The 23,881-nt window shown below is 34.9% G+C and overlaps 1 protein-coding gene across 1 annotated transcript in view; it reads left to right on the forward strand.

Moving 5' to 3' along the window:
* LOC117114242 overlaps positions 1-23,881 on the forward strand; it is a 68,147-nt gene that overhangs the window by 22,122 nt on the left and 22,144 nt on the right. The window contains exons 3-4 of the mRNA XM_033257846.1: positions 21,102-21,252; positions 21,560-21,763. Of these exons, the coding sequence (XP_033113737.1) occupies positions 21,102-21,252; positions 21,560-21,763 (355 nt within the window). The remainder of the gene's footprint in view (positions 1-21,101; positions 21,253-21,559; positions 21,764-23,881) is intronic.

The following is a 23,881-nucleotide window of genomic DNA, read 5'->3' on the forward strand; positions in this document are numbered from 1 at the left end:
ACCTCTGAATTTGCCTAGTAACGATGAATTCGTCGAGAAAATGGTAATATTTTATGAGAAATAGTCTGTATTTCTCATTTTTTTTATTCTTTTGCGTAAAACTAAAATTCCTGCCAATATTTTTCCATGATTTATAATAATTGGAGTAATGCAAATGCATATTTTCTAAAAAATGTCAATTTTTAGTGAAATTTTGCCGGGAATAAATACAGACGTTCAGTAAAGAAGAAAGTTATATAAATTATAAGTTACAGTAAATATGAAGACTTTTAATACTGAAATCTTTCGAGAAGAGACTATAACCATGCAGGTATAAAAAAACAGAACGTACATATGTATTTTGGCTATAGAACGCATTCTTTGCTTGTAGTTGATCAAAATTGCAGCCCCTAGCATACCCTACAGTCCGCCACTGAGATCCAGAATTACACATCTGGCTGCCGCTTGCACTTCAAACAACCCATTGCATCTTTTGGAAGAATAGGAGGCTACTGTATACCCAATGCTGCGTTTCCTTTCAGCCCCATTCGTTGCGGAATGCACATGAAGCTACTATAATTGCCTCTTTATGGCAGCTAGTCACACAAGACCATGCCATACTCAATTTAGCACAATGACTCTGCAAGTTTTTCTCCTACCTTTCTTTCATTCGTTTTCATTCTGTTAGTGTTGGGCTTCTTTCTCTATTACTCTTTGAGATTTGTTCATAGGAATGGGTTTCACATGCACTGCTGTGTTCTAAATCTTATTTTCTTTGCTCATTACATTGAACATAGATACATAGTGGGTGGCTATACAGTACAATACGTTGAGATCTGGCGTTATAGTGATAGTGTTATTGTCGAAAGTCAAAGCATTGCTAAAAAAGCTCAAAGGTTGGCTGGAATATTTGTAGACCACATAGTCTAGCTCATGTTTGGTTGCCAAGCAATTGTACAAGTAGCTGTACTTGAACCGCTTACACATGAACATGAGTCATATTCCTATTGTGAGCTTGCCTTTTGTCTTCTTAAACTCTTCCTGTTGCCATTGTTTGCCTAAGGTACAGGTGTGTGTATTTATTTCATATATTTCAATAGTTTACCTTTCACCTATATACTATATTTCTGTTTCTTTGTGGATTCAAATAAAAAATTTATGAGCAGAGTTGTGCATTCTACACCATTTGCTTGTGTTAATCAAGCAGAATAACATGCGAAATTGAAGTGCCTTATAAATTGTCCAAATGACTGGCAAATCATGACCTGTTTTAACAAGTAGGTCAGAATATATTCATCCAATTGTAAACTTCGGCGATCTCCACCTTAAAAAATGAACAACATCCATGTAATACATCTTTATTATAAACATACCAGTAGAAAAATAATAACAGCAGAGAGCAGCTTAGCTTAGTCGGCTAATCTGGTGGTAGCCGCTGTGTGTGCGCTGAACCGTGGAGATTTCTAGGTCCGTGACGGTTCAATTCCCATCGCTGCCTCTCCTTGTGTTTCAGCTGGAGGACTGAAATACAAGTTCGGATGAGACGTTTAAGCCGTTGGTCCTGTGTGCATTTATGACCCATGTGCACATTGAAGAACACAGTACACTCTTCGGAAAAGAGTAGGGGATTGTCTCCCGGTGTACCGCCCAATCAACACCAGAAGGACCCCACTGGAAATAGTCTTCTTCTACACTTTCGTGGGCTTTCCTTGGTGTTTATCACCAAATAAATCAATCCAGTCCAACAACAAAAATTCTCAAAGTGGATCATCATGACACTGTGGATTACAGGCATGAGGGAATTTCATAGTTTTTGACTTGTCCCCGATAAGTACCTTTGAAAAATGCACTTGTCCTGAAGACAATTTTACTTGTTCCAATATTATTCCACAATAACCATAAAAAATAACACAAAAGTAAAGTTTTTTTAATTTGCAAGAATTTCAATAATTTATAATATGGAGAAATTAAAATTCAAATAAACATTATTTAATAATATTCTATGTATGTACAGTAAGAGTGTGTTGATCATTTTTTTATTGTGTGTTTAAAAGCCGTCGTCACAATAGCTGCAAGTAAAAATTTCTCAGGCATGGTTGATTCACACGATGCAGGAGTTCTCAGCCACAGGCTGATAGGACTGGGTTTTATGACGTTATTTGGAGAAGGGGGAGGGGTGGTTGGCTATATCATATTACCCATTTGCAGATCTTAATCAATGCTAATACTGATACAAACAAATTCAAATTGGACGGGAACACCTAGAAAAATAAATGCACAGAATCTTAAATATTTGTGTTCCTACTATGAAGGCCTCAATTTTCTGCAAAATGTCAGTGGAAATCGCTCATGTTTTGGAAATGCAGCGACGGATTTCTGGGCCTAATATTTTCGAGGGGAATATTTTACAGCTTCACACATCCTAATTTCATTTATTGCAAAATAAATAAAATTGCTTACCTCTCAACGAAAGACAAGGCCGAGGGGACGAATCCCTTCCTGAGAATCTCTGAGACATCAACATTTTTTGAGACGGGAAATTGATCATTTTATAGGCCCTAAACCTTAATTTTTAACCCCAGTTTTACTTTTATTTGGATTATATATGCACATTATCTTTATCACTTAGAAGTGATTGATTTTTTAATTACTTTTAACAACTTTAAATCTCAATTTAACTACCCTTTCTTAGTCTGTCTAGATTGCCTTTCCCACACGCGCAAATGAATTAAATAGACTATGCCTTTTCTGAAGTCGGCCTAATGGCTGCTGTTCATAATGTCATTCAACTCAACTAATGGCTGTGCGCCCAAAGTCTTTATATATGTCTGGTATTTAGACTAGACCAGTGCAAATTTATGTTGTAAACAGACCACGTGCAGCAGGCCCAGACAGCTAACAGGTATGATATCGTGCGAAAATATGTGCCTGCTGTAGGTCTTACGACAGATCTAGCTAACATTTAACAATTAAGAATTCATTTTCAATCTTTACTGCAGAAAATAACAAATTTTGTATTGAGTTCGGCCTACATTTTTTCTTTTAACCTGTCAATAAATCTCAGGAGTGTTTAATCCCCTTCCCCATCAGACAGAGCTTGGCGGACTTAAAAAATATAAAAATAGGCCCACGCCAAGCCAACACACGTCTGTCACAGTCTGAGAGTGTCATTTCTGGCCATCCAGAGGTTCCTGGTTCTTAAAATATTCTCATTTGGGAGGGGGAACACCCTCTTAAACCCTTCCCCTAGCTGCGGCCTACAACCTCAAATCCCCCTGTCGGACAGCTCAGTCCTCCTCCCCCCCCCCCTGAAAATATATCCTAGAGCCGCTACTGAGTGTTACTCGGCATAAGTGTATGAAATTCCATGACTAAAATGCACTGCCTAATTGGAATATTGAAAAATGAAGGGTGAAAGCGAATGCCCCATAATTGAACCTAGGAACTGATAATATATCTGACAGATTCAGGCTGAATTCAGGCATTCACTGCTAGTGAAACCGTGGGACAGCTCGGAAAAAGGTTAACTCATGCTACACTAAAAGGACATGCCAAAAAATTACTAGTTTTGGTTTGACTGTGTTCTAAAACAAACAACACTACAAATTGATTGATTATGTTATAGGAAACTATGTTAATGTTTATAATTGTGTAACAAAATATGTAATACCTCTCATAATTTTACTATGACTCGGCGAAAACATGGTAACTGATGCTGCAGTTTGTCCTGCTATATACATTATTAATCAATAAAGTGAAAATATATCAAAAATACATCTCTTGGTAACGCATGCTACCTAAACAAAATCAGTGCATCCCAAGTCACATACTACAATTTTACTGCATCAGCAACTCATGCTATTGGTAACTCGTGCTACAGCTTTTAATCCAATTTCTGACTATTTTAGGGAACAACTACATAGTAGAAAAATAATAAGTGCCATCACAAAATGTGGGAAGGTTTTAAAATTTAATATAATAAAAAATACATCTGTCAGTAACTCATGCTACATAATACTTATACTGAAAAGAAACATAGATATTTATATATGGTTGTTCATAGCACTATCTCTGACAGTGGTAAAGTTGCAGACTAGTCCGCCAGGTAGGATAGCCTGATCCTTGTTTCTGTTTAGTCGTACTAAATCAACAATTGTAACTCGTGCTGCATCGGTAACTTGAGTTACGGTTTTCAATGAGCCATTATTTTATGGTGGATAGTGTTTCATCCAATTCCTTATTTAAAAGTCTGTCTCTCAGTAACTCATGCTACACACATACACATTCAGTGCACCATAAGTCTTGCACTGAATAGATACATGAAGGGAGATATTCATATATAGTTGTTATTCCTGAAAGAAAGATCATATCTCATGGATATAATATATCCAGATTAAATGGAAAATCATGCCTGAAGATAGAGCCCATAATAGTAGAACCAATGAACATGACTTTTTTTTTCATTTAGATCATACTACAAGGATTTTATTATAATAAAATCATAAAAAAAACAATAGGCCTATTATTTACCCAAAAAAAAGTTTCCTAATACCTGGATGTGTGGAAAAATATTTAGGTGAAAAACAGTATGATTTTTTTTAGTCATGTCCACTTTGGCATGGAATGGGCCATACATTGTGTCTATACTTAACACTTTCAAATCTTTGTCAATACTGTAAAACCTCCTTTTTACATACCACAGTTTTACATACGGACAATAACATCATCAAAAACCCCCAAAATACTCAAAATAAATGGCCTTTTTCAGGGCCACCTTAATGTAAAAGAGATATATTAGTTTCTGTCTGTTCATTATTTCAATACAACTGTATAACAATATTAACAAGCCGTATGCAAAAAATTTGCATAACAGCAATGTTGATTGTGTCTAATTAATGCGCTGTTATAACTAAAACCATGTGGACTGACTACCTTTGGTGCACAAAATAATTTCTTCCCTACTTAGCTGTGTGTGAAAAACTTGTCTGATCATAAATATATTAGGCACGTTCTACAAATTATCACCAATGACAGAAATGGGTCAAACACGTTTTCTAGTGATATTTGACACTTTCCAAACGCATCTCTGAAATGCCGTTTGGAAGCCTGTCGTTTGAGCCGTTTATTTCGTTTGGAAGTTGACTCCTCTCCATTTTATACGGCTGACTGCTCGTGAATGGTAGATGTTGAACTCGTTTAGCGGAATGTGGAAATCTGATCGTGATTTTACAGCTTAAATTCAAGCCTGTTGAGCTTACCTAGGCTAGGCTATGTATAGCCTTATGAAGTTCAGTGCTACTGTAGGTCTAGGAGATGGTCACAAAGAAATATTTATAAGTAAGGGCATATAATTTATTCATTTTAAAAACATAATTTTAATTTCTTATTCTTAATACTAGTTGTAGGCTTCTACCGTACCGGAACAGTATAGTTAAGAGAACATCACACTAATTACAAGACAAGTTCCTACCCAACTACCCCATTCCATGTTGCTGACTGCATCACCCACACAAATAGTAGCATGTAAAGACTGACCTGGATGCAGCCCTGCATCACCACTACAGAAATTTTGTTGCTGTTTAATCACATAATCATATCATATCTCTAGCACATCCCGAAGTACAACCATGGAGATGTTATTAAGAAGGAAATCACTCGGCAACAGATCCTTTTGACGCGACAAACCTATATGTTCCCCGCCTTTGGATGGCGTGCGGGTGTCTATCTTATTATTAAAAACTTTTTCGTCAGCAACAACATGGCAACAACAGGCTTTTATATGCTTTAACACAGCAGTTGTGTGATAAAAGTGCTTGTTATTAACTCTATTAAATATCTTTAAAATTAACAATGCTCCCCTGATTGGATTTTTTCAGAATTTTAGTATGTTATTATTGTATATTCCAGGAACAGATTCTGCAAAATATTTCTGTTACACTTACTGCTGTGTTCATTATAATTTTGTCTAAATATTGATTGCTTCGACTATAAAGCTAAGGCAGCATAAAACTGAAAATTACTGTGATTTTGGCTTGAATTTTCGAATAGTCCACACTCGTTCACACTAAAATGAATTAGTTTTAATTTTAATTTTAGTTATAATCCTCAATCATTTCTTAATTAATATTTGTTAAAATTAGATTTTATCCAATTTATGGAAATTCAAATTGAAATACCATACTTTTGAAGCTCATGTAACTGTTTCATTTGTAGATTTTTTTGTAGAAATATTAATATGTTTGGTATTTCTTAAAAGATAAATGCATTAGCTTCATTGTGGAAATGATTGCGCAGCCGTAGTGATTGATTGTAAGTAGTGCGCATTGAGAAAATAATTTTCTCTCCATTTCGCCATGTTCTCTTTTTTTGACAAAATAAGCCTGCCAAGCATTTGGTGGCGGGGAACACAATATAATTCAAAGGCATTGCGCAAACGTCCTTCACGTGCTGCGGCAGCTTTGTCCTTGGCTCATTTGCATAGCGCTGCATGCGCAGAGCTTTTTCGAGTGACCTTATCAATTAATACCTCCATGGTACAACTACAGTATGTCATTGTAGTATTACGTGCTGGATGGTTCACCCTCATTAAATATGTTTCAAATAAAGATAAATAAAATATTGTAGTGTATTTTAAAATCATCTTATATATCAACTATTTTAATGTTTTGTTCAAATGGTTAATTTAAATGTACGGTATTTCGTTTGTGAATGCATCTGTTCTTATCACCCACGTGTGTTTATTCATGTACTTATCTACCTATTATTCAATAAATATTTATATCTCCCCAGGCCTAGGCTATGCATATTGGTATTTTTCTGGTGCATTCAAATGTATCTAGAGGAAGGGTATAGGCCTAGTAGATGTTAATTTTATATATTTAAAGTTAAACTGACATCCAGGCAAACACTCCGGTGAACGTCCTATTTTTAGGACCTGAACTGACCTACTTTTTATCCGGAGCGGTGCACAAAGCGACTTACATTTGTCACATGATGTTGCATGACCTACAGTAGTACTGTAGATGTTAATTTTATCTATATTTAAAGTTAAACTTTCATCCATGCAAATGCTCCGGCGAACGTCTTATTTTTAGTATCTGAACTGACTACTGACGCACAAAGGTAATTACATTTGTCATGTGATGTTGCATGGCCTGCTATTGTAGACAGTCACTCTAATGCTATAGGGAAGAGTTAATGTCCGTTGATTGTGAAATTACCGAATGTCACATGGGAAACCCAATGGAAAATAAACCTTAGCAACCCCGAAAATCCAGCAACTGGCAACGTGCGCACCAATCAGAACACAGTAAAATGTGTTAAAGGTTAACTTCATGGCAAGTGTTGGAAAGCTGTGGGCGACAGTGAGTACAAAAAGAAGGAAATGTGGTCCAGCATGACTAGCCTTGATTCGGCAAGGTAGTGATTTCTATAGTTCCATTAGTATTGCATCGCTTTGCAGGCTCTGCTTCAAATTATGAATAAAACATAAACAACGTGATCTTTATCTGTAGCTAGTATGTAGAGAGGCCTAGGCTATGCACAATGTTCGTGGCCAACTCCTTGCCCTAAATAAAGCTATGCGACAGGTTTAATATAGTTTCAGTGATTAATCAAATATTAAGAATAGACATCAAATGACGATTGTGTGTGGTTTTTGTTATCCTTTACAAGTTGATACTAGGTCTAGCTCTTATCCTATCTGCGGTCGACAAAAAATCCCAAATATGCAAACGGCAAAATAACATATTATATCTACACACTGAGTATTGTAGCCAATGATTGGGCTAGTAAAATAGCCTGTGAGCTAGTGAAATCTACATTGAACTAGCCCAGTTGGCTAGTAAAAAAAAAAAACGAAAAATCAAGCCCTGCTATTGATATTTTCAGTGAATTTGAGTATCTGGGTACCATCATAAACACCTTTGTTGGACACCTAATACACTATCTAACCAAGAAAGCTAATCAGCACCTATTTTGCTTGCACAGATTAAAAGAAAGTTAGTGAGGATATTTTATACTTACTTTTCACATGTTTGGTTAATAATAAAGCAATCTTGAATCTTGTTGTACAACAGAGGCAGAAAGTTAAAGAATAAGACTATAACATTTATAAAATTTATGATAAGATCGATAGAACAATAAAAATGATGAAATTTAAATAATTGATAAAAGCATCTGTGAAATAATAAAACAAATTGAAATATTGAGATTAAACTAATTAATTAATTGATAAAGTTAATGATCTCATAATTTCACTGACCCCCTTGACTATTTAATGACCCCCTGAAGGCACAACGGGTCTATAGTAGTCACAGGTTGAGAAACTTTTTGTGTTACTGCCCCCCCTCCCATGCATTTCACTGAATCCCTTGGTGTCCCCTTGACAATTTACTGATCCCTGAAGGCGCCTGCCGACCCCCAAGGGTAAATAGACCCCAGATTGAGAAATATAATAATTATATTGTTGTTTAAGTAACATATATAATTTTTTTTTTATGATTTTCTTTTAAAACACTTTTTTTCACTACACAATCATATTCTTATTTTCTTCACCTTTTTTTACACCTGAAAATATTATATTGAAAAAATTTAATTTTAAAGGACATTGCAATACTATTTGGTATTGCATTGTTGCGCAGCATTATGTCATGCTGTAACTATGGCTGTTATTTGTATAAGTGTATTAATAATTTCCTGAACAATCATGTGATTTTTATGTTGATCACAATGACGTCAGTTGTAATATAGTTTCCAAAGCACAGGAAATGAGTGAAGGACATGCAAGCCAACTTATCTGTCAGGCTTGCACCAACTAATACCATAGTACTCACTCAGTTTGATAGGTTTTGTTCACTTTGACGTGTTATCATACTGAATGCGCAGTACGTTCCCAAATGCTTGCGAAAAAAATATTGTAAGTTATTCAGGTGGGAATTAAACCCACAGCACTAGATAACTTGCCTGCTGTCTTACCCACTTTACTACCAAAGTAGCTAGTAATGAATCTGATGCCCTAGTAGCAGCGGGTACAGCAATACTATTCCGATGGCCTATTTTTTTTTGTCAGGAGAAATAATATACAAATTATGTTTCCCTACCTGATGTGTTGTTCATACTGAATGTTCAGTAAATTCCCAAATGCTTACGAAGAAAATCTTGCAAGTGATTCACAGCAGTAGATACGCATTCTGGGATTATTAATATTAAACCTTTTTAAAAACCTTTTTTTGGGGGGCCAGAAGCAGGCAAACATAATTTTGCAGATTATTTCAATGGAAACACCATCCATAGCTTGTCGAGTGGCTGAGCAGTAAGGCAGGGGTGCTGCTAACTATAGGGTACGTCATTCCATATGGTTCCAACACACTTTTTTGCCCGACCCCATTGAAATCGCCCAATGTTTTGCCTGTAGGGGGATCTACCTGAGCTCAGTGGCGGCTCTAGGATATATTTTCTGGGGTGGGGGGCTAAGTTGTCCGATAGGGGGACTTGAGCTTGTAGGCTCCAGCTGGGAGAAGGGGTTGAGAGGGGGATTCCCCTCCCAAATGAGATTTTTTTAAAGAATATCAACCTCTCTGAATGGCTGAAAATGGCACTCTCGGACTGTGTTTTTATATGTTTTATGGTCTGACTGCCCAACGAGCTCTGTCCAGCGAGAATCTTCTCCTTTATCCAACGGTACCAGAATTTCTCCAATACGTTGAGTTTCAAGAGAGATATCAGCATTTGTCTGTCAGAAGGAGTTTTTTAGTCAAATCTCATGAAAATTTCAAATTGCTCTAACTTATCAGAAAATGCTGGCACAGAGCCAAAATTTTCACTGTTTGGTTATCTCAAGTAGACCCCCAACAGGCAAAATATTGGGCGATTTCAAGGGGGTCAGGCAAAAAAGTGTTTTAAACCATATGGAATGACCCTATAGCCATAACATCAGCGCTGGTTTGGCCCACTTCTCACCAGGTTCGGTTGATAGAACTAAATCTCTCAGATAAGGACTTAAAATGGAGGTTCAGTGTACACATCTGGCTCATGTGCATTTAAACAACCAATTGTATTTTTGGGAAGAATACTGTAGAGGGTTACCCCAATGTTATGAATCCTTTCAGCCACTGTCATGGAGTGATTTGAACATGCCTCTTTACAGCTAGATACTCACAGACTATGCCCATACAACATTTCTTTAGGCCTGTATACTGTACTGTAGGTAGCCTTGGTTTATACTATTTAAAAATGATTTTTTTTTTTTTTTTTTTTTTTTTTTTTTTTTTTTTTTTTTTTATATATTAAGGTGAAACAGATGGCAGAATTTGATTGTATTGCAAAACAATTTATGAAACACAATTTAGTAAAATGAAAAAAACATTAAAATTTATTGTGAGTAAATGTTAGTTTGGTTTCTTTTATTAACATCAAAATCAAGGCTGAATTACACGAAATTTACACAAAAACACATACGGTATTAACAATTATTTCCTAAAAAAAAATGCTGCAACATCTTTAACTGGTTTGTATTTCCAAACCTAATCAAAAAAGGTATTCTTGAGGATAACCTACCATCTTCAATGCATTTCTGTTGTGGTATGACACAATGTAATTTCAGATATGAATAAAGTTTTTTTTTTTAATAAAAATTTTGTTTTAAAAGTATATAACCAATAACCAGTTGATATTTGATACAAGTGCACACAAGCTTATTTCACGTGTGTAGTTCGTTAGCAGGGATGTAGTTATGGTCAGCCTTAAAGTTTTCCACCCACCTTTATTAACCCCTGCCCTTTCTTAAAATCCACTCATTATTTAGAGTATACCAACGTTATCACCTACCCACCCTTAAAATATCTACTACCTTAAGTTTCCTACAGCTACAACACTGCGTTGGGTTAGTTAAGTTTCCTCAATAAACGATTCTTTAACTGTAATCCACATCGACCAATAAATATTTTAGTTTTAAAATTTTTGAACGTATGACTTGTTTTGTTTTCTTGCTGTGTAACGTAGTGTTAGTAGTGTACACTTTATTAGATTACAAATGTTTGTGGCTGATCTTTTATAAAAGATAATGACGATGAGCTAGTCTACAATGGCAATCTAGCAACCTATTATTGCAACCAAAGCCTGGGCTAGACTGAGGTTTCATTCTATGGTGTTATAGCTCCTAATTCTCTGACTTTTAAGAAATTGCAGCGTAATGTCAATTGCCAGAGTATAATGTGGGTGACAGGTTTTCCCGCAGGCAAGAAATTGGTTGACTTTGCCCAGTTCGGAACACTGACATGATTTTTAGGGATGTTAATACATTCAAGCTTGTTGGGGCACCAGCTTTTTCGCTGGACAAGAAAAGATTTTAAGTGGGCAGGGCCAGGGGTGCACTTGTCAATTGTAGTCCCGCCCCCGGACTCGAGCCTGAGCCATAGCGGGACACTAGCCGGTACTGAGCCGGGGATGTACACATAGTTGTTTCCCTGTAGTGCCGGGCGGGACGTACCTAAAATTTACCCGTAAATGTAACAGGCCTCGGAAGACCGGGAATTTTACACGTTAGAGTAGCCACGGTTTTTTCGGGGCGTGTAGGCCTAGTGCTGTCAAACCAGGTCTAATCCTACCTAGCCTACACCAGGCCTAAGCATTCAGTCGTCATAAAAATTTGCCTACCGGTACTTTAAGCCTACCATGATGGTTTCATTTTTTATAGATCACGATATAAATTACATAATAAAGTTTGAACCTCCAACCATACAACGCCGAGGACCGATGTGGCGGCGCGTGTGAGTGTGTTTCGTGAAAATTTGTGAAACCGTGAATTTGACCTAGTTTGCGTCAAAAATACGCAGTACACATGAGCCAAAGCAAGGAAGTATTCATTTTCTTATTTAGGCCTAATTTCTGTTTTGATATTGATAATTAAATTCTATCAATCAGTTAAATCAATCAATCAGTTATCAAACACTCCTTTTTTTTCGCACTTTTCCAAACTTCTATGGAAATCTGCTAGTGATATGCATACATAGTGCTTCCATTAAGCAAGCTTATCTTCTTGGGCTAGCTTCTGCCTAGCCCTCACACGCTGCTCCGATTCAGACCTAGGCTAGACCTTCAAGTAGGTCTTATCATCCAATCATTTATTAGCGAGGCATTTTACCGGGACTACAGCAGTAAGTGGCGGGGACTTAGCTGGGGATGTACGTTAAAACTATGCCCCGCATTGCCAGGAGGTCGCCAGGACTTTTACATGCATGTAACATCCCCATTAAATCCCCGGCTAAGTCCTCGCTAGGTCCGGGAAGGGGGGGGGGGCATTAGGGGACAAAGCCTCAGAAGCACTGGCAGTTCAGGGATTTGAAAGGCTTCTTATCGATTCTTTAGTCTCATGTAATCTAAAAATTATATACAAATTGTGTTGCGCTTTCCAACAAATTTTGTTGAGCTTCCTGAGGAAGGAGAGCCAGCTTCAGTCTCCCACTAGTAATTTTGGCTAACAACTATTAGCGTAAAATGGATGTACTATTTATCATTTGCTCTTTGAAATGATATTTTTTACAAAATATTATTTTTTTTCACATGAACGATGGTCTGTATTACTGTACTTTGCTAGTAGTATACCCTATGGCAATAATGGAAGAGCCTGTCTGTTGGTGATACCCTATAGCCTTGACATTCTCACTTGTTGAGACTGGAGGATTTCTAACTCACTTTCCTATTGGATTGTGTGAGAAAGCTTAATTATGGTTGGCTTATTCACAATAAGAGGTGTGGTCTGTGCCTTGATTTCATTCATAAGATCTCAATCTATTTTTCTAGCAACTGACATTGATTTGTAGCAGGCTGGCAATTGCTCCATTTTTGCTTCTAAAGGCGGGCGTTTCTGTGGCATCGTATTGGAAAGAAGAGTTGTAAAATGGCAAACATCAAAGTTCAAGTTTATTGTTGCTTCAGAACATCCAATAATATATGTGGCAGAGGAGCCAAGCAGCTGTTGGCTAAAATAGAGGCAGGCTAGTTACAGACTGCTTTCAAACTTTAGCTAAAATGCAGCTACAATAATTTTGTGGTCACTGTTTCAATAGCAAGATGAGTTGACAAAATTTCAGGTGAGGTAATGTGCAGATACTGCATCCTGTGTAGATAATAACTCCTTAATACTCAATATATTGAAAATAATATTTAATTCAGGACAATTTGAATACGGTAATACAACCTTTTTTAAATAAATTTAATGCCAAGTAAAAGTGAAAACCTATGGAATTAAAAAGGAAAAGAGTATAGGCATAGAGAAAGACGGTATAAGATTAGGCAAGGTAAATTTGTTTAAATGCTTTTTAGATTCCACAGAAATGAAGAGTGAGAGAGAAAAAAAAAGGAGGAAATAGAAACACAATATTGATGAGCGTGATATGTAGCACCATGTGCGGAGTGGTATAAATCCAACAGGGTAGGATCATGGACCTGTTTAACTTTAATTCAATTACCAGTAGAATAAACCTCTCAGACATCTTTAGTTACTGATATACTATTCCCTTTTCTCAGTGTTGTCTTAAGAAAGAATCATAATCAAATATTATTATTTTACTGTACTACATGTACTTGTATCAAATAATAATTATGCCAAAATTCAAAATGAAAAGTAGAACACAATTTTTTTTTATTCACAAAATCTTTTTCTGAATAAAAAAAATAGTGTTGACTGTCTATCTCAACATTATTTTTTAGATTATTTGAACACACATAGATCAATATAACTTTTATATGTATATGTACTTACTACATGCACACACGTCATGAATTCATGTACATTGATTGAAGAAAGGCTTTGGAGGAAATTCCTGACTATTTAAAAATTCTACATATAAACTTATTGAAAGAATGGAGAATGAGTTTGTAATAGATTGCATGTATGGAATTGCAAATAAATCAACTAAAACATTTTTAAAATTGACAAATAAATAACTAATTGATTGATTATGATCAACTGCCAGCTTAATGAACTATGAAAACACAATTTGAAATTATAAGTATGCCGTTTTGCTCATTAATATTCATATATTCCATTAAATTGATGATTGGTCAATTATGTTTGCACTAACTGCTTAATTATATTAAGTATGACACAGTATGCATGCTCAAGTCTTGTCTCTCAGTGTGGGATGGGCACTTTATTTAATGCTCAAAGGTCTATTTGTTTTATTTCACAAACATGTACAGTACAGAACATGAGGCACAACTTCAAGTGGATTGAGAGGTTGTTGTATCCTGTATATTTTTGTATTGTACATATTTATTAGTTGATTTGATAATGAAAATTGCTTTAAATTTAAAGCCAGATGACTTCTCTCATGATTCTCTGCATAGCAATTCCTTTTAATATGGATATTTAAAAATTACATTTTTTTTTAGTTTGTCAATTTGCTTAAAGTATCCCTAAATCTGTATCAATAACAAATAGAAATATTTATTATTTTTTGTGTTTTTGCTTTTTGTAAGGTCAACTATTCAATTACAGTATTGTTTTGTACATCAACTTGCATGTTTGTTGCTGTTTCTTAGATTATTTTAGAAAATCTGTATTGCCTAGTCATACAAAATAGGTATAAACATTAATTGAATCAGGTGTAGAAAACAGTACAAACAGCACACATTAACCAAGCAATATTAAAAGTACACCAAAATATAAGTAATATATAGTGTACTTGTAGAGTGTTGACACGCTGAATCAGGATTTGCGGATAGGAAAGCATACGGAACCCATCAGAAAATCTAATCGGGTGTTCAGCGCATAGGAAACGCAGTCCAAATTTTAGTTCAAATCCAATGTGAATGGAGCTTCAAGCAGACAGTAGCACTCCCTGTTTGTTTTTTTCTTTGTGAATACAATTGATACACAAATAATCAGCATCAAAAGGAACTAGCTTGAATAGCAACTTTAAATTTGAATCGCTTTGCAGTATGTTGGTAAATCAGCATATGTGGCAAAGACAAGCCAAACCAGTCACTCGTCGCAAAAATCCATTTTGAGTTATTAATACAGTGTTAGAGAGTAAAATAATAGCTTTAAAATAGTAAAAAAATCATTCAAATCAGACATTTCCTTATGAAGTTACAAGCGTTTAAACATAGAGCTGTTTAAAGAACAATATATGAGAAATCAGCCTTCAAAGTTTATGATTTCAGGCATTTCTCATGCAGAAACGATCATTAAATCCTTAAAAAGTGTTGTTTTAACATTAAAAATGGGGAAAATAACAGCATAGAATGATGTATAGATATGTAAAGGTTAGTTTAGTATAATAAAATAGATTTTTAAAAATTTGACATTCCAGCGTATTTTGGCCATTTTCTCTGAAACACGATTTGCGACGAGTGACTGGTTTGGCTTGTCTTTGCCACATATTAGGTTTGTTCAGGATCTCACTAAACATTGCATTTTCAATAATTATAATCAGCAGTATGCACAGTTCCATTGATTTCTGTGTAGGTGTATACCTACAAGTATGGAGAAAATTATACACTGTCATCATCACTAAACATGGTCAGTGTGCTGTACTGTACCTTTGCACTACAATACAATTGTTAATGCAACTCCTCATACTACTTTGGGGGGAAATATTTGCAGTTTAGAAAGAGGAAGTGGTTTATGTTGATTACAGTAGATTCATGTGCTATTCAATTGATTCCTTATTGGTATTTACAAGGTAATGGCTATGATTACAGTAATCAAAAAAGGCCCATGGTATCAAGAGGAAACAAGCAGTCAGAGCTTAAAAACAACATTCTTCCAATCGCTTACTTTGGCTCTTCTATACAGTAGACCCACACAGTAGTATTTTCATTGCCCGATATTTTAGTGAGGGACTTGGTATCACAGGATTAATGACAATACTTGGTTCTTATTAGATGATTATCATGTTTCCGTATTGAAGGAAGTAGGATGGAATTCAATGTCGTTGGTACTCTCAAGATAAAGAACCGCAGAATCCTTCAGAGGATTATGAATCGCATGCAGTTGCTTAATAAATTCCACTTGCACAAAATGATTTAGAAAAGATCGAACCATGTGATATGTTGTTAACAATTTTGATAAGGCCAAAGATAATATATTTTTTATAATAAAATTATGTTTTTAAAGCACCAAATATTGTAGCCATATTTGATAATACATTCGTCAAAGAAATAAACATTTCAGCATTCGAGAGAGAATACAGGCACTGACATATTTGGTCGGTGCATGCAGACATGTAAAAATCGTGCGATGAGGCCATGGCCAAAATAATAGGAGGAGGCCTCGGCGGCATCCTTCCTGGCCATAGGCCAACATCAAAATTTGTTCCTTGAATCTCTAAAATAGGATTCAATTAATTCCTTAATTGTCCATATTTAATATTGAATTTGATCCTAATTAAGCTTTTTTTATGAAAGTAATTTTCAATTACAATTCAATTTTCATCGCGGTGCGCGATGTCTCCGCGAAAAATGAGGAATTTTTTTTGCACACAAACCTAAAAAAATCAAGCCAAGCATCCACTAATTGAAAAATTAGTGGACTGTGGGGGGATAGGCAAATAACTTGGGAGTTGCAGTGATGACGTCACGATTGACTTAATACTGTAATGTTATTTATTGTATGTGTGACATTGTGTACTGCGTCAATGTGCTTTTCATTCAATTGTATTTTTATCTGTTGATCTGGTGAAAAAAATATTTGGAATTTGCTTTAAGTTAGAAGATTAGGTCCTCATGCTAAGATGTACACTAGCACTTAAACTAAATACATTTTATCTCTCCATCTAGGATTTACTTTGTACTAGCAGATAGTAAATTTATGATGTGCATATTCATGTAGCATCATGACTAGAATACTCCCTGTGAAGTTGAAATGACCAAAAATCTAATCATTAAACAATATTGAATGACTTTATAGAACTATTTTATTGGATTGATTAAAATATCAATTTCTCCCAGTCCTTGCAGGCAAATCCATTTTTGGAACTTGAGCATTACATAAACTCATTGCTCAACTTGTAAGACATTTCTCTTGCAGACCATTCTTTAAGAACAAAGTTGAGTTCATGTAAACATGGAAAAAAACAAAGTAGATTAAAAACAACACATAAGAAAAGAACAGAATCCAATTGACCACATACAGATACAAAATTTCAGTATAAATTGTTGATATATCATGGAACAGTGGAATGCTATGCTCTACAGATCTTCAATACTGGCATACTCTGCAGAGCAATAGTCATGTTGTTGCAGATTGTGTCCAGTAGCTTTCATTCTAAATCTCTCATTCTTCTCAATTCTGGGAATCCATTTTGAGTGAGATTCATGGCTGGTGGTAAGTGAAACTAAGATACAGTGGATGGCAGCAGCAATTTATGTTGCTCTGAAGTGGAATTGGGGCAGCTGTAGCATCATACCTGACAGCATTAGACGTGATGTAAGCGTTCTCTAATACTGTCTGGTAATGATGTTATTGGTGTCTTTCTTACAACCTCATCTATTTCTTCATCAGCTTGATCCTTGCCAATAGGTAAGTATTCCTACTTATCCATCAGTCTGTTTCTGCATTATTTCCTTCTAAAACTGCATGCATGTTTTAGCCACAACTACTTTATGATAAAGTAAAATTTAAAAGCAACTAATTGAACTTATGTGACTAACTAGGAAAGTATAGGCTTGGCCCAGAGGACCTACGACATCTGAGCTACAACATAGGGATCCCCTGTTTGTAAAATAGACTGGACACAGTATTAAAATCAACCTTTTTTTTTGAAGAGTGTATGCATTAAACATGTAGTAGAGACTATTTCCATCAGACAAAATGGATTAAGAGTTTCTTCTGATAAACTGTGTGAACTACCGTACATCCACAGGAGAGCAGCTTGATGCACTAAAACTAATGGCACAACAATTTCCATCATTATTTTGCAGCTAAAGTGGTTTTATTTTAAAACAAAATTTTTTGCTGCTCACATCAAAACAAAGTTTGTATAATAAAAATGAATTTACAGTATTTGATGTTTTAAAACAGGTATACATTCATCTAGTCAGGTGAATTTTTTTTTTTTAATGAGAAATGCTTTTTCAAATATTTCAGGTTAAAAAACTCAGATTTAAGAGTAATAGTCTGTTACAGAATTATTGTTGTTTCTTTTAGTATTGAACTCAATGATTACTTTACGATATAAATTTTACTTTGTCGTTATGATAAAGCAAGTTGTACCATGTCCTATTGCACTAACTGCACAACGGTTGGTGCTTGGACTTCGCGATCAATGTTTTAAATCACACTGTGCAAGCTGCTTGTGTCCTGGGCAAGACATTTTATCTAATGTTTTCTCCAGTAAAGTGGATGCCTGGTAGGATTTAATACTAAGTATTGATTCTCTGCCTAAAGAAGCCATCAAAATTGTAACCAACCCTGAGTACTAGGGTGTAATAAGGCCAAAAAAAAATGTGTGTTTGCTGTCACATTGTAAAAATTTGAATACAGGGGCGGGTGGAAAATCATAGAAACATCGTGAAAACTGTGCGATTGTCATTTTTTTCACGAAAAAAACGATCATATTTTTTGTTTTTAAAAAAATGTTAAGAAGTAAAAATTTCTATATACACGGATCTGTGCCAAAATCGATGAAAAATTGGTTTTCATTTGATCTTTTAAACTTTAAAAAAAAAAACTATTTTGGGAAAAAAAAAAGAAACCCTGCCCCTAATTTTCGAGATTTTAGGGGCAGCGGATGACGGCAAACAAACAAGTTTTTTTTTTAGGCCTAATCGATGACAAGTTAAATTAGAAGTCAAATACAAAATACGTTCGAAGGTTCACAAAGAAAGTATTCCTTTAAAGAGTGAAACAGTTTAGTGTAAACACAAATATAATGTCACATTTTTAATACAAATATATGTGACTATTTTTCAATATGCAATCTGTCATTACCTTCTGTGCAATAGCCTTGTTCAATTTTTATTAGATGAAAATTTTAGAAAATAATAGAAGGAGCTAGCAGTAGCAATATAATTGGTGTTGATGTTCAAACAGTTGAAGAAATATGTAATAATGCTATGGAAAAAAAATTAGAAGTAAAACCTGGCACACAGCACCCGCTAAATCGCTGTGTTACATTAGCAGAATTGAGAGAAGTATCCATCCCCAGATTCCAGAGATCAAAGGTACTCTTCATTGGCTAAAGGCCTGGTAGCGTATTTTAAATTATACTGTAGTATGGTTGTGGTTTTTAAATAGCTAGCAATTTGGTTAATTTTACCAAAAATGTCAATGTGAACATTGTTTAAGCTGTTAATGAGACAATTAGATCTAACTGATGAGTGATCACCATAGCAACCTAGCAATTAGGTGCAGAATGTCCAATTCTGTATCAATCCTTTTGCTAGCTGTAACAAAGATGGAAGCATTAAGGTTATTCTGTGGTTTGTTTAACCATTTATTAGGATTTATATTTGCTTTAAAAAATGTCTGATCTATTTATAGTGACTTGTAGATGGTCTTCAAGTAAAATGCTTGATAAGTTGACTTTAGAATTTCTTGCAGCTTCTCTTTGGTTCCTCTTATTAAGAAATAGGAACCAATACAATCAAAATGATGTGTGTGCGTACATACACGCACACATACACACGCATCACTTTGGTGTGCGTATGTATGCTACCTTGACATCATCAAGTTTGTAAACAGGAAAAAATGATATTCAAAACACTTGTATTTTTGCATACATGAAGCACTGGTCCTGTAGTAGTGCCCTATTGCTTGAAACCATTTTTGGATAAACATTAAATCAGTATATTGTGACATTTATACACCCACACCCCTCCCTCAACTGAGTATTCTACTATGGATTAATAATTCAAAATTGTACATGCAATAAACGTTGTGGTCTGCTGAATTTTTTTCTCTAAGTTGGGATAGATCCACCAGAGTGTGATTCAGAGAACTACTGTAAGGGCAAATTGCATGTGCAAGATTTCCAACGGAAGCACACTGATTTGAAATTTCACATCCGTGTAACATTCTAAATATTAATTACACTGTTAATAGGAACCAGTCCCCATCTAGGTCTGGTTTTATATGTCAGAACTCAATATTGGGGAATTCCCCTAAAGATTCCATCAAAACTTGGGATTATTCAGGTTGTTTCATCATGTGATGGCTTATAATATAGAATATTATATTGTCTGTGTTTGTTTATCAGCGTGAGTGAATAGTCAATGTACATTCATTAAATTTATTTTCCTTTTAAAAAAAAAATATTAGCAGAGCTGATCTATAAACTTTATTGGACCCATGATACATTAGTTGATTGGTATAGTAAACATGAACCATCACGTAAACATGTAAATATTTTTGTGATTTAGCATTGATCTAGAATCAACATGTATGGTAGCGTACTTGAGGTTTGTGAGCAGAAGCTTACCAGCAAATACTGTCTTCCAGTAAACGGATTAGAAAATAGTGAAGCATGAGAACTATATTGTTGTGGAGTGGTTGTTGAATATGATGAGAGCTAGACCATACAGTTGATGTTATTGTTTAGTGGAGCTGGATTACACTAACTAGACTACATCCTGGATTTGTGTACCTTACACTCACAAGGCCATGGATTGTACTATTGTGTTGTGAAGGTTGAGTCTTTGTATTAGTATCCCTAAAGCTTTTGCTAGAGTAGCTGGTTTGTGATTTGCTAAACGTTTGATTGAAAAACATGAGATTAAAAGAGCAAAAAAAAAAAAAAAACATAAGGTGTTGAATAATCAGCCCCTATTAGTCACTGAAGTTTTTAATATTTGTGCGTTAATATTGTTAATAAGCATTATTACCAATACCATAATGGAAGAAAAACCAAGAAGTGATGGTTAGTGTATTCAGTTGCGGTCTGTTTTTGTGTTTTAAAATTAAAGTAGGAACCAATTAAAAGAAATATTTATTTTTAGTTTTAACATTAGGCGTGATAATTACAGGAGTCAACTTCCAATTTTCACTTTTGAAACAGTAGCACTTTATTCAGTTGGTGCATCCAGTAAATTACGATAGCATAAAAAGTCATGTACATTACATTGGTTTCTTGTGATAAATGTTTATTGAATATAATTGACTTTATCTATATTTATAGAAAGAAATTAGAGCAAACCTGCTGTTAAAAGAAAAGACTTTGCTGGCAAAGAAAGATCTCAAGTCCATGCAAGAGCTAAGAATGAAGTTCCTAGATCAAGCAAAGAAATACTTTGGTGTTCCATATGCAAAAAAATACCACCCCCCTGGATGTAAGTAACTATGGATTGAGCATACAGTACAAGAGAAAAGCAGTATTACTGTATTTAAGAAAAATACATTATTAATTTTATTGATCAGTTAATGTAGATTAAGTTTTATAATCAATTAAATTCATTTTAAACCTTACAGTAAGCTTTACAGTTATTGAGTATTAGGCAATTACATGCAAATCAATCATCATTTCCACAATTTGTATTCATTATATTTGTTTTGATTTAGTCATCCTACCATCATATGTGATTTTTTTTTTTTAGAAATCATGAAAATTACATATAATATGTCCACTTTTTTTTTTAGCTGAAATGCATAGTGCACCATTATTTCTAGACTGCTGTGGTTTGACTCGCCGTGTACTTCGTGATCTAAAGGAGGAATTTGGCTTCAACATTGGACCATGGAACCAAGCGTACCAGTATGACACATTGCCAAATACTATTACTAAAGAAGAAATGTTACCAGGCGATCTAGTCTTTATAACAGGCACATATTTCAACAAAAAGTGTAAGCAAATCTAACCTTTATCCCCATAATGTTTTTTGGAAGCATTGCACTAAAATCATATAATTAAATATATGAAAAAATATACAAAAAAAACCCATTTTATTATGTTGTTAATATTTAGATGTTTTTCGATGTTGTTTATTGTTATTACAATTATTTATTAGGACTGTATTAAGATGTGTGTATTTTCTGCTGCTTAAATTGTTGGATACATTAAGCATTACCAGGTTTGATTGAATTTTGCAGATGAAAGTCATGATCATATTTTGTGGTGTTTATTTAACCTGGTCACTAACATGCTGCCTATAATTACGGCCAGATCTGAAACCGACAAAATAAATAACATGAATTTCAATAGATTTCCGGCCAAGTCTGACCATGATTATACAATAATAGATGATTGATTAGGCAAGCCTTGGTCTACAAACACAAGTGAAAAGGTGTTTTGAGATTATTATGTGACTAAGCCGGCACACGTCATGTGACAATATTTGTAGTCTGCGCCCACGCCCATTTCAAGTGTTGTGTGCTTATCCTTGTTTTTGCTATTCATTCCTCTGCTGCCAGAGTTCACAATTAAGATATTGTAGATGCTGTAGCTTTTTACACCTGACTCAGTTTATCTGATGAAATGGTAGATCATTTGGTGGCTTTCAGATGCTAAAATTGCATTAATTGTTAAAGAATACTTGATAAGCCAAAAATAATGATTGAGGAGAGAGGCATATCAGCAATTGATTCAGTTCATGTCCCTGAATTTATTTTAATCTATGTAGTGTTGGTAGGTATACAAGTTAGCTGGAACTGTATAGAATGTACAAATAAATATTATAGTTTCATTCAGTTATTTATTCTTGCCCAGCACCATTGGTATTCTTAAAATCAACTTTCTATTTCATGCCTACCTCTGAAATAGATCACTACTGTTGCATACACAGGCCAAAATGTCTAGCCTTCTCCTGTAAGGCAGGCTTTCACAAACACATTTTGTTCATAGTATCTTTTTTATAAGAACGTATTAATTTTATAAAAACACCAAGGCTGAAATTGGTTACAAAATAAGAACAAAATAATAAAAAAATGTTTTCAAATGATGTTTCTATTGAAACAATTTAGAAAAACCATTAAAAAAAATCCTGGTAAATTTCTTTCCCTTTGGTCTTATCTGCACCATTAGGTATGACTGTGTAATACCCTTTATAATACAGTACAATAATACTGTATATTGTAGTAAAATAATAATTTGTTATCATTTAAAAAGTGTTTAAAATAACAAAATTTTACAGGTTATTATTAAAAAAAGTGTTAAAAATGTCAGTGTCAAATAAAGTACTTTGATGAATTATCCCATCCTAACATGATGGTAACAATGACCTCTCCTTTAGTTTGAATTAAATGCCTCACCTTCCACTTTTTTTGAGTATTAATATGTCTTTGATATTCTCCTTTAGTACTTCAATTTGACACTATTATATGTACAATGTATTCGCTTTCTGTAATGATTTCTAGCAAAGATACTAGAAATACAAGATAGAGTTCTCCACACAAAAAAAGTGTTCCACTGTGTTCCACCGAAATGCATGGTGGGAATACGAAAAATGGGACGCCCCCTACAGCTGGATCTAAAAAAACTTCTAGATGTGTATAAGAGACAGCCACACCGACAGTCCGAGACGGCGCGCCGTCTGCTGATACAAAACAATTAAAGCATAATCATGAATCAGTAAAGAATAAAACAACAATACATGGCAGAATCGCATGGCCGGACGCACTCTTAGTGAAAAAGTTTTCCTCCATTAGTGGAAAAGGAAGGGCGCCTTTCGCGTCTGGATATACTTAGCAACAGAAGGGTGCCCTGTACGTTGGGCACGAAGTATAGGAAACTTGCATGGATAAAAAGAACGGCGCCGCCTACGTTGGGCACGACTTCCGCCTCATTTTTACAATGCGAGAACTCTATCTTGTATTTCTAGTATCTTTGTTTCTAGTCATATGAGACGTTTTGTCATAATACCATTGTCACAATCTTCCTTTGTTTCACATTGCTATCATACCTTGTCATTTATTAGGTTTAAATTCTGCTTGTCGTCCTTGGTCACATTGTGTTGAATCTTGCTC

The sequence above is a fragment of the Anneissia japonica genome, unplaced genomic scaffold, assembly GCF_011630105.1.
Source record: "Anneissia japonica isolate Jap-2015-1 unplaced genomic scaffold, ASM1163010v1 scaffold1525_len913038_cov183, whole genome shotgun sequence".
NCBI classification, from domain to species: Eukaryota; Metazoa; Echinodermata; class Crinoidea; order Comatulida; family Comatulidae; genus Anneissia; species Anneissia japonica.